Source organism: Periplaneta americana, chromosome 3 (assembly GCF_040183065.1).
Source record: "Periplaneta americana isolate PAMFEO1 chromosome 3, P.americana_PAMFEO1_priV1, whole genome shotgun sequence".
Taxonomy (NCBI): Eukaryota; Metazoa; Arthropoda; class Insecta; order Blattodea; family Blattidae; genus Periplaneta; species Periplaneta americana.
Window position 1 is genome coordinate 161,211,543 of NC_091119.1, and position 13,062 is coordinate 161,224,604.

A 13,062-nucleotide genomic window follows, 5' to 3' on the forward strand; every position below is an offset into this window, starting at 1 on the left:
GATATGATATGATATGATATGATATGTGATGTGATGTGATGTGATGTGATGTGATGTGATGTGATGTGATGTGATGTGATGTGATGTGATGTGATGTGATGTGATGTGATGTGATGTGATGTGATGTGATGTGATGTGATACGATATGATATATGATATGGTATGATATGATATGATATGATATGATATGATATGATATACGATACGATACGATACGATATGATATATGGTATGGTATGATATATATGATATGATATGATATGATATGATATGATATGATATGATATGATATGATATGATATGATATGATAGATACGATACGATATATGATATGGTATGGTATGATATTATATGATATGATATGATATGATATGATATATGATATACGATACGATATGATATAAGTATGATATGATATGATATGATATGATATGATATATATATGATATATGATATGATATGATATGATATGATATGATATGATATGATACGACACGATACGATATATGATATGATATGATATGATATGATATGATATGATATGATATGATATGATATGATATGATATACGATACGATACGATATGATATATAGTATGATATGATATGATATGATATGATATGATATGATATGATATGATATGATATGATATGATATGATATGATATGATATGATATGATATGATATGACATGATATGATATGATATGATATAATATATGATATATGATATGATACGACACGATACGATATATAATATGGTATGATATATGATATGATATGATATGATATGATATGATATGATATGATATGATATGATATGATATGATATGATATGATATGATATGTGATGTGATGTGATGTGATGTGATGTGATGTGATGTGATGTGATGTGATGTGATGTGATGTGATGTGATGTGATGTGATATGATATATGATATGATATGATATATGATATGATATGATATGATATGATATGATATGATATGATATGATATGATATGATATGATATGATATGATATACGATACGATACGATATGATATATGGTATGGTATGATATATGATATGATATGATATGATATGATATGATATGATATGATATGATATGATATGATATGATATGATAGATACGATATATGATATGGTATGGTATGATATTATATGATATGATATATGATATACGATACGATACGATATGATATAAGTATGATATGATATGATATGATATGATATATATATGATATATGATATGATATGATATGATATGATATGATATGATATGATATGATATGATATGATATGATACGACACGATACGATATATGATATGATATGATATGATATGATATGATATGATATGATATGATATGATATGATATATGATATATGATATACGATACGATACGATATGATATGATATGATATGATATGACATGACATGATATGATATGATATAATATATGATATATGATATGATACGACACGATACGATATATAATATGGTATGATATATGATATGATATGATATGATATGATATGATATGATATGATATGATATGATATGATATGATATGATATGATATGATATGATATGATATGATATGATACGATACGAGACGATATATGATATGGTATGATATGATATGATATGATATGATATGATATGATATGATATGATATGATATGATATGATATGATATATGGTATGATATGATATGATATGATATGATATGATATGATATGATATGATATGATATGAATCCTGTACAAGTAATCAGTCGATAGCCGGGGCTAGTTTAGCACGCTCGTAGCGCAGGTTAGCGAAATGTCTATGAATAGTACCCTGTCTTTATACTGTATAGAAAATTTTAACCGAAATTTTTCAAATGCTGTTTGTGTGTGTCGTGTCGTGTCGCGTCGCGTCGCGTCGCGTCGCAGGAACTTCTGGAATGGCTCAGAAATTTAATTAATTTAATATTTAATTATTACTGGTGGCGAGTCAGGTGAAATCAAGGCTCAGTCGGCCGATGGACTATACTCTCAAAGTTAAATTATCTTGGAAGGAAATCAAATTGTTTCAATAGAAACAATACATTCTGCGCTAGCCTATATCGAGGATGCACTGGAACATAGAATACGTCTCCCAGTTTCTAGAATGTAACTACTGTTGTGTTTGTTTGAATGATTTGTTTCTTTTTACAAATGTAAAGTATGAGTCTATGATAAGAGAAGTACTTAAAAGGCATATTATTTTCTTTTCTTATCAAGCAACTTTCCGAAATTATTAATCCCAACTCACAACAAATGTTTTACTGTTACTGAGATAGTCCGCTCTAATTTTATACGTTACTTCGGGTCCCTCTTGTCCATAGCTAGACGAGGTGCCATCATACAAGTTACATTGGTTCATAGCCTAACTACTATTAATATTAGCATCATGCTGTGGTTCATAGTTTTGTTACAGTTAGCATTTGAAATTATGTAATTTTTATGTTTCATCAAAGATCCCGAAAAGGGTTCTCATACTCGGTGTGGGGAAAGACGTATTCTACGTCGAAATAATTCAGAGGGAAGTCTGAAAGCAATCAAGAAATGGAACGGAAGTTTTTAATTACTTTCTTTCAGACTCATAAACTCACATTTAGTACCTAAATATGAGATGTAGGCTATATTTATTACCTCTGGCGTGAATACGTTCAAGTACAAACAGTCCTCATCGCCGTCGTACTTATCGAAGAATAGGCTCAACTGTGGGCAAGGTGACCCTACAACTGTAGCGTCTCGAATTCCTTCCCAGGAGTCTGGGGACTGGGGAGGCTGTAATGAGAGAATAATTTACAGTGTGGTTACTGATGCCCCTGGTTTTTAGAATCGTAAACAATTCTTAATAGGTTCTCTTTCGAAAATTGTTTAAAATATAATTGTTTATTTTTATTTCATCTAAAATCTTGCTTTCTGAGAAGTAAAAGAAGATTATAAGAATATTATTACGCATAAAGCAGTATGTTAATATGTAACATTTTTAACCCGAATGTTCCACACTTTTTATAAGGAAGTGAAATTACAAAAATTGAACCAGCTTTGAAGGAAATAATAAACAGTAAATATAAATATATAAAAATAACATTGGAACGGACAATTGGATGGAGATGTGCAACAATAGACCAACCGACACTTTGATAAAAATTATATATTTGCACAAGTCTGTTGTTGGCTGAATTATTTAACTCAGAAAAATCAAGAATGCGATATCTGCACTCTCCTGCCATTTATAAGCAAATTCGTTTATTCAATAAAATTTATTTATTCATTTTGCATTAACTCAACTGCTGGTCTGTTATTAAAAATCGATTAGTCTTTATTTTTATTATTATTTGTGCTATTTTGTAACAACATGAATGTTACAATATTTCTTGCATAAAATATTTAATGACTAACCAAATTTACTTCAATACTGAATATCTCGAAAACATTTTTTGTCGGTTGGTCTCTTATTACGTGACTCCGTCCAATTAGTCTCTCGTAGATACTAAATATTAAATTAGGACTTTTTAGATCATAACTCTGAAATCAGGATATTTTAAGTTCTCTAAAAATCTTATATTTTCTTAACCAATCATGAAACTTGAAATAAAACCAAAATTTTAGAGTTTAATAGTATAAAAATAATAGACTCTAATGTGAATACCAGGTGTTCTTGTAGGAATTTGAAATGTAAAATAAAATAGAAATTTGGAGAGAACAAAATAGGAAAATAATTATGCAGGGCTTATTGCAGGAATATAAAACGTGACAGAGAGTCGAAATTTCAAGAGTAACAATATAGGAATAGAATAGAATAGAATGAGATTAATATTATAGGAATCGAATGTATTGAAATTTTTAGGGGAATAACAATAATCGTAATAATAAAATGTGCCTGAACTTAACCCTTTCTTACCTATAGATACCATATGACAATAATTAACTTTATAGCATTTAGGCCTATATACTTGTGTGTTACATATGAAGGTAAATTTTGCTGGATAACTTCTATTTCAATACATTTTCATCAATATAGTTTTGTTTCAAATGTTGCCACTCCCGTAACTTGGTCACCGAATTGGTCCTAATACAGCTATTTGTTTCAACATGGATTGCTTGTAAATTTAATTTGGGTTAGAAAGGGTTAAGAATTCGGAGATTTTTAAGACAGAGTATGAATAAAATAATTGAAATGTTTAAAGTAACTTTGTAGGTTAAAATTTAGAGAGTAGTAATACATAAAAGAATAAGTTCGAACTTAAGAATCAGAGGCTTATTTATGATTATAAAACGTAACAACATACAAATTTTGAAAAAAAAAAAAAAAAAATGAATAGATTGGAATTATGAAAGTAACGATATAAGAATGGAATAGATTGAAATGTTAAGTGACAATGTGGAAATGTACGCAGAATACATTAAAATGTAAAAATGTGGGTAATATTTGAAAATATCAAATGTAAAATAACATTTTGACGATAACTAGAAACAAAATAGTTCGAAATTTGAGAGTCGACGTAGTGGTGTAGTAACAAGATTGAAAATTTGATTATAATAATAATAATAATAATAATAATAATAATAATAATAATAATAATAATTAGACGGGAATTTAGGGCAAATGTTTATTTTGTCTCTTAAGCATTAACACAGACGCTTGAGAAAAAAAAAACATAAAATGTGATGTCTACTTCATAGTTTTAGTTCCTAAAATGTCTATTTCGTATATTAAAAAAATTTCAACTCTTTACAACAACACTAATGATTACTCTTGAACTTTACAACGCACATTGTCACATCCGTGTTATAGGTATCCTACAAGCAAAACTCAGCTCAAACTCCTCGCGGTGCTCATGCCATACTAGAGGTGGGGAAAAAATAACGTAACAGTTATTTTGGAACTGTTCCTTGTTTGGAACTGTTCCAAAAAGTAACAGCACCTTGGAACACTATGTTCCAAAATAACATTGTTGCTCTGAGCTAGTACGAAATACTTGCGGTTACAAATACTCGTTTCACTTTGGAACTACATTATGACAACGCCTGTTCCACAGAACGGAACATGTTCAGTACTATTGAAAGCAGTGACACCAACTTTTGGAAAACAGTGGGTGGGCTCAAACATTTGACGAGCCTTAAAATCTCACAACACGACAAGCCCATATAAGTTGGCGCTACTGTTTGAAAGCAGAATTGGGAATCCTTTCGTTGTACTGAAATACATGTTGGAAACTAAAGTAAAAGATAAATAGTAAAGATACGAAGATCGTCTTTAAAAAATGTACAAATTATCTTGGAACTGATGTTAATTGAGTATAGGATTCTATCAAATTACATAATGCCTGTATTATAGTAACTACATTGTGAATTTTATCAAGGGAGATGAAAATATATAGGTTATGTTTCATTTCCAAATACTTTACAGTTTTAGTTTCATTACCAATTCTTGAAATTAAACTAAAGTCTGTTGAAACATGACTGTATTATTGAAGTTCTTTTGTTTAAAAAAAAGTACAACGGTAAATTTTCATATTTCATTACAATGAGATTATTATTCTTCATGACGGTACATTATTAATATGAAGTTTAGCGCGGCCGAATTGATTATAGCTTTTATTTATGCATTTTTGGAGAAATTGAACACTATTGTGACCTTCAGCTAAGCAGAAGAGGAAGAATAGGTTAAGTTTTATTTACCACTGGGATCCATTTCGATTTCGTGACCAATTTACAAATAATTTAAAATTACATTACATTTCCTGCTTCGAACAAACCTGATCTACGAATTCAATTTAGCATTAGAAAAGATTTCATTTCCAGGAATTCACATCTCGACTCATTATGACATCGTACTGCATCACATGGCATACAGGGAAGTATGTGATCATTTAGCGTCCTAAACACCACTGTTATATTGCATACTAGTCGTACGTACGTAAATGTTCCTAAATACCACTGTTACATTACGTACTAGTAGTACGTGAGCTCTATGCTCACTGGCCTGTTCCAAAATAACACTGTTACATTAAATACTCCTGTTATACAAAATACTTGCTGTTACAAAAATACTCGATGTTATGGAACTGCATTATGAGTTATGGTTATGACTATAAAATAACATAACGGCCTGTTCCAAAATACCACTGTTACATTATATACTAGTAGTACTGTACCTGTTATACAAAATACTTGCTGTTACATGTTACAATGTACTCGATGTTATGGGACTCGGCCGACTTGATGGTCCCTTCGCGAAGCGTGTCGGCCGTGTATGGAACTACATTATGACAACCGTTGCTGCAGTGTTGTCAATTTAGCGACTTTGTCACTAGATCTGGCTACTTTTAACAATTTTCAGGGACAAAATCAATACCAACTTTTAATCCTGAACTGGCGTCGTGCATAAATATAACGTAACTGGTTTCGTGGTGTCAATACTGGACTTTCTCATGGCCCTCGACTTATACTTTTGCCTTTTTTACCCAAATGTTTGCATAAACTACTTTGACTAAAGGGTTTTAACATAAATAAATTGTGTCACACGCTTCACAGAATGACAACTGAATTTAGGGACTCGACTCTGGAGGAGTTTCGTTCATTCCTGGTGTGTTTTATTTTGGTGCAGTTTCCAAATTAAATTTTATATATATATATAATGTAAAAATTCATTTCTGATCCTACAGAATTTATCTGTTATGGTAACAACATGGAGTCAGGCCACAAAGGGAAAAGCACACTGGAGGAGAGGGATTCGATCCGGTGCTGTAGAGCGAACTTCGGCGTAGGCTATATAATATATTGTGGTAGTTATTTTGGAACTGTTATTTGGAACCTATTATTTTCGTGGAACTGGAACAGTTGGAACTGTTACGAGAAAATAACAACTTTTCCCATCTCTATGCCATACCCCTCTTACCCCCGTGCAGTAGGAGAGAGAGGATGCTGGGAAAGGGAGCATACGTCATCTGCGCGAGACATTCACACCCGCTGGTTTCTGCGCACTGAGTTTTCCTTATTGGATGCCTATGCCTATAACCACGTATCTGTTGTTATCGACAATCAACTTTTCAGCTGTATCACTGCTTACTGAAGTGCGACATGCAGGTACTGTCAGTTATGTTTAATATACGACTGGGAAGGCTAATGAATTATAAACAAGTAGTTCCGGTTTTTCAGTGCTGAGATGTATGAAAAAAGTCATGGAGGGAGAAATTGATATCTTTCCTTTGAAATTGAAATGAAGAATATAAATTAAGTTCAACAATGCCCTTCTAACCTCTATTTGTGTAGATACAGTAGTTCTTTTTGAGCTTACAAAATGACATTGTCAGACAACAAACAAAGTTTCACATTGGAAATGTGGAGTAAATTATTGTTATGTATTACAAAGCAAATTATGAATGAAAGTGTATATAGTCGCGACGCTGTTATTCCCGGCGTGACTCCTCCTCTTTGCTTACGTCTTAGGAAGTGAAAGCTCTATAAAGTCTAGGTAAGTAGTATCGTTCGCCATTTTTGTTCTTTCTTGCCGAGCTACCATACGAGGAATATATTTTCCACACCATTAAACATTATCATGTCATAGCTCCTATGATAATAAATCAAACGCACTGTAATTGAGCAAATAATTGAGCGGCAAATAACGTATTCGTGTGCTTTCTGCGAACGCCAACGAAAGAGCCAAAATGGCGGGCGATTATATTAAATATTTATCGAGCCTTAAGAAATGAATAACGTCTTCCTCAGCGAATCACAAGACGCACACGTTTAAATGTAGCCGACCTGCAACGCGATTGGCTGCCGGAAATTATAGCGACGGGACTATAGTTTTATTGCGTAACTCGTGTTCATTAGCTTTTCATTAAATACTTTAATACTAATCAATAATATTTGCGCCCTTATCTTTTGATGTAGCAATAATTTAATCCGAATAAATGTTTTAATACAATGATTTATTGCTTTATCAGTAATATTTAAATTTGTAGATCTGCAGGAAAATTAAAATTTGAAAATATTCAAAATGTTAAGATCAGAGATATTATTATGTCTGTTCTGTGCAATAACTGATAAAATAGAAACAAAACAACTAAATAATGTCGGGTGACGAACGCCTGGCGAAACAAATTCTACAATGGAGTCCACCAGGGAGAAGTAAGGGGTCCAAGGAAGATCAAGATGGAAGAGAAGGCGAGCTCTGGAAGAAGAACAATAGATGGACAGGAAAAGCTGGAGTTTGGGTGTCGAAAGACGTCGTGAAACCGAAATGATGATTTAAATTCGAGTGTCATATTCCTGAATAGAAAAAAATTACAATTTTTAGGTCATATTTTTATATATTTTAGACTTCTAAACATAATTTTTAGTGCATTAAAATCCCATATCTATTAATAATAATACAAGGGTAGCATGGATTCAAGTTCTGGGAGTAACAATGTACGAATACAATAACTTCGAGTATAAGAAGGGCTCATAAACGTAAAATAGGATGGAAAAAGGCCTATTCTACGCGTAACAGTATAATAATACATTTTGTTTTCAATCTATTAATTTGAGGCTTAGATTACATAGGTAAGTCTTATCGCTTACTTCATGTTTTACTTCGAACAATATGAGTTACCTTGAATCTGAGGTTTCCCACAGGAGGCTTGGCATAAGGAATTCCTAAGAAGCCAAAGAAGGTCTTATTACTGCGAGCGGAAGTCATGGTTTTGCCTTCAAGCGAGCCTTGACTCAAGTTCACTATGAGGTCCGACTCAGACAATGCGACCTCAGTAGTTAAAAATGACAGCAAAGCAACGATTATGTAAATCAGCATCTTTCTTCCTGTTGTTAGCTGAAACTGAAGAGCAAAATTACATTTATTCAGCTGATAGGATCTTATACAATTCTAGCATGCCGAATTTTATGATAAATAAAGTTCAGGGCCGTGTTCCATCATTCCGTTTGATAAAACAGGATAGTCTCAAATAGTGTTTCCTCAGGGTGTGAGATAATTGATAATGTGATTTGAGACTATATTCATACATTTCGCTAGAAATAGTATCGAAGAACTTTTTTTTTACAATCGCACTTGGAACTATTAAGATTTAGAAAGTAACAGCGTATGAACAATAAGTTAAATTTTTCCCATTTTTGGTTACTCGTGTTGATGTTATCTGCATATCACACCAAATCACGTTAACTTTAATTACTCGACTTTCAATAGACCGTGGTTAAAGAGAGTATGAAACGCTATCCCGTTATTTATGTTAAGAGGAAGAACCTACAGGAAGTCTCTTTTCTCATATTATTTTAAATAATAAAAAAAATAATTCGTGACGCTACAGTTCGTAAAGGGCCCAGACCGACCAGCCGGCTGCTGGCCTCACGCCCACATGCCGAAGCAGAAGTGGACGATCATCCAACCAGAATGGAGGTATCGTGTAGTTAGCACGATGATCCCCCCTGCCGTTATAGCTGGCTTTCGCAACCGGATTTCGCTACCTATCGTTGCTCCCCAGGTGCATTACTATGCTGGGTGGGCACCGGTCCCATACACTGGCCGAAACTTCATGAGAAAATTTCTTCCCCCATGAGGACTCGAACCAGCGCGCATTCCGTAACGCGAGTTCTAGGCAGGATGCCTTAGACCACGACGCCACGGCGCGGGACATTATTTTAAGTAGAGCCACTATTTCCCTAAAATAGTTTAATATCAATGTATGAAGCTTTTTAAATACAACGTTTTTACTTTTGCCCTGTATGGTACAGTCACAGATATAAAAAATGCAAAAAATGCAGTATTATGAAGAAAATTATATATCTGCTTTCAAGAGTACCATAGAATCATAAATCTTGCCTTAAATGAAAGCTAAAATACTGCTAATCAAATTTGTTTGATGATTTTTAGAAATTTTAATTTTAATTTTGCATTTCTATGGGCAGAAAGAAAAATTGCACGTCAATTTTTAACTTCTTCGTTAAATTTGTAATTTGACAATTTCCTCTTACAGAATTATTCATGTATATATTCGCAGCTACCCTCCATATCTGGAGGCCGTCTCCTCTATCCGCAACCTGAGGATACGCCATGCCGTGGTGATAGGGACCCACAATACATAGCTATTTTGTTCAAACACAAAATAAAAAAAATATATTATTTATTAACGAATGTAGTTGAAAGAGCATTATATTGTAAACATGTGTTGCAGCAATAAAATAAAAGAGAGAGGACATGAAAAAGTTAACAAGTTTATGAGTTTTGTCGGAAACGCTTCATTACTGCAAAATGAACTGCCACCGTTTTGAATTTTGAAAAAAAAAATATATTACTTCTTTTAATCGTAAAAATATTTTTTTTTCATATAGCAGAAGGACAGTGTTCTACACGTACCAATTTTCATTATTGTACAAGATACAGTAATGGAGGAAAAAAATGTTTAATATTTACAAAAATGTTACTGCTGTAAGCTGTACCTAACCCCTTAATTTTGATACACATTTGGTCATTCCTGTAGGTCCTTCCACTTAAATCTACCAAATCCACATTGGTCCTGAAAATATTCAAGATAATGTGGTGAAAATTTTACATTGTATTGATTCTTGTAAATTCATAGCTCTACAGAAGCATCCAAAATTTAAAAAATTAATCAATGATGTCATTAAAAAAACTTTTTGGCACACCTTTTATGAATCAAACACATAAAATGTATTCAAATATTCCAATTTCGTCTCCTATAACTTTTATATACAGACTTTCTTCATAAAATTGAAATTAGGAAAGCTACGAGCAGGGTTTCAAACTTTTTATTTACATTATACTGTATATTGGAGAAATGGGAGAACCCCTCTAAAACTGCAACTGCGGTATTGTCAGCCACAAGTGTTACAGAGATTACTAGTATATCACACTTGTTTTGTTATTGTAAATACTTAACTGCACTTGTTCACATACCTGCCAAGCTGTCTTCTGTAGAACTTTTACACTGAGCGTCTGCTTCCACTGCTTGACTGTGGACTTAGGAATGAACCCAACACCTTCCAGCGTTGTGCAGTTCCCATCCTTATAAAAGATTTCCTGCGCGCTATTTCTGCTGACTTTGTTATCTTACAACATACTTGGAAATATTTTGTTAATATCAGCAGTGGAATAACAGTTTTAGCAAAAACTTCCTGTGTTGAAGAATGATTTGAGTTCAGAGGTCGATGCGTTATGGGACTAGACATATTCTTGCAGCATTATGTTGCAATATGAAAACATAATAAATTGAAACATATCGATGCAACGCTGACAATTATATCCAGTGCAATCAAATCTTGATTTGTTTGCAACATACAGTGAACATTATACTAACTCACTTTTTCTTGTTATTCTTTACGCTTTTACTTCTAAATAGACGAAAAATAAAGAGAAAGTACTGTGGCTTTGTAAAGGAAAGTTAACTTTCACAAAATACATCATCCAGGATCTCTGATATTGAAAAAAGTTATTTTTGAAATGCATACCTGCAGGGTGCGAATTAAGATTTCTGATGAGGAGGGATAGAATCCAAGATAGAGAATACCATACATAAAATTATTATTATTATTATTATTATTATTATTATTATTATTATTATTATTATTATTATTATTATTATTATTATTATTATTATTATGGCTCAACACTTGGTCGTACTGACTTGCTTGTCTTGCATTTTGATCATAATGATAATTGTATTCATGAACAGCCTTAAGATAAGATGTGTAATTCCTAAGTTATTGATTGTTTTCAGCTGACCGTTGAGGATAATACAGAAATATTATTTTCTTTGTTTACCGTACTTTATACTTTATAAAGTAGGTATACTCGTATTAAACAATTATATTTTATGAAGGGGATAGAAGTTATCCCTGGCAGGGATGTTAATATGAATTAATCTTTGTCCGTTAAATTTACTACAAAACAAATCATTAAAATTTGTTTGAAGAAACGTTTTGATTATCCAACTAAATTAATTTATTCTGAATTTAATGTATTTAATATTGAACAAATTTATAAATACACTCTGTTAAAATTTATTCATAAAAATCGTAATAAGTTTATATTACAGACACACAATCCTGACACAAGACGAAAGAATAATTCAACATCAGTAGAACCTAAATGTTTCACATCTTCTGGTCTAAAGCGTAGCATTAATTTTGGCCCTCGGTTGTACAATTCTTTAGCTAAATTACACCTAGAACTTCTAACATGTAACCCACTAACATATAACAAGAAAATTAGAAACTTGTTAATGTCTTCAATTTGATTAAATACATTTATAGCCTATGTGTATGAATTAATCAGCCTATATTATATTTGTATTCTATAATTTTGGAATATATATTTTTTCATAAATTGTCCTGCTTTATTCACGTACGATATTATTCTTCTCTATGTCAATATTATATAATTTTAATTTTAGTTCCTATTTTATTTTATTTTCTATATTTCTCTTATATTAATATATTATATTATATAATTTCACTGTAGCTTTAATTTTAATTTTAGCTCCTATTTTATTTTATTTTGTATATTCTCTTATAGGCCTATTAATAATATATTTGAACTGCGACCGAACATGAGCGCTGCTCATTCTGTCCTCAAATTTTGTTAATATTACTGTATCTCCAGTTTTATATTGATTGTATTATTTTATTTCTATTTCTCGTCTTGTAATTATATTCTGTAGTCTATATATTTAAATAATAATAATAATAATAATAATAATAATAATAATAATAAATTTATGAGTGGGGGATAACTTTCCAGCAGGGGGAGAAATTTCCCCATCCCCCCCGTTAATTTGCACCCTACATATCTGTAGACAGGTATTTAGTATGCATTGTGAATGCGATCTTAAAAGCTTAAAGTAAAAATAATATAACTTGTGTTTATGTATCAACGTACGTTGAGTTCATTCAATTTCTGTCCAACAATCATGCGATCTATCAACGGCGGAACACCACGTAAAGAAACACTAGGTAATTTAATTGCAATAAAATGTGAAGATATCCCCTTTAAATGCCCTGAAAG

At 31.9% G+C, this 13,062-nt stretch overlaps 1 protein-coding gene across 1 annotated transcript in view; it reads right to left on the minus strand.

Annotated features, from left to right (window-relative positions):
* The window catches only part of LOC138697069 (uncharacterized), a 58,938-nt gene extending 47,876 nt beyond the window's left edge, over positions 1 to 11,062 (minus strand). Inside the window, exons 1-3 of the mRNA XM_069822665.1 lie at positions 10,957 to 11,062; positions 8,641 to 8,862; positions 2,679 to 2,816 (exon numbers count right to left, since the gene is read on the minus strand). Of these exons, the coding sequence (XP_069678766.1) occupies positions 2,679 to 2,816; positions 8,641 to 8,838 (336 nt within the window). The 5' untranslated portion in view covers positions 8,839 to 8,862; positions 10,957 to 11,062. The remainder of the gene's footprint in view (positions 1 to 2,678; positions 2,817 to 8,640; positions 8,863 to 10,956) is intronic.
* Positions 11,063 to 13,062: the final 2,000 nt, after the last annotated feature.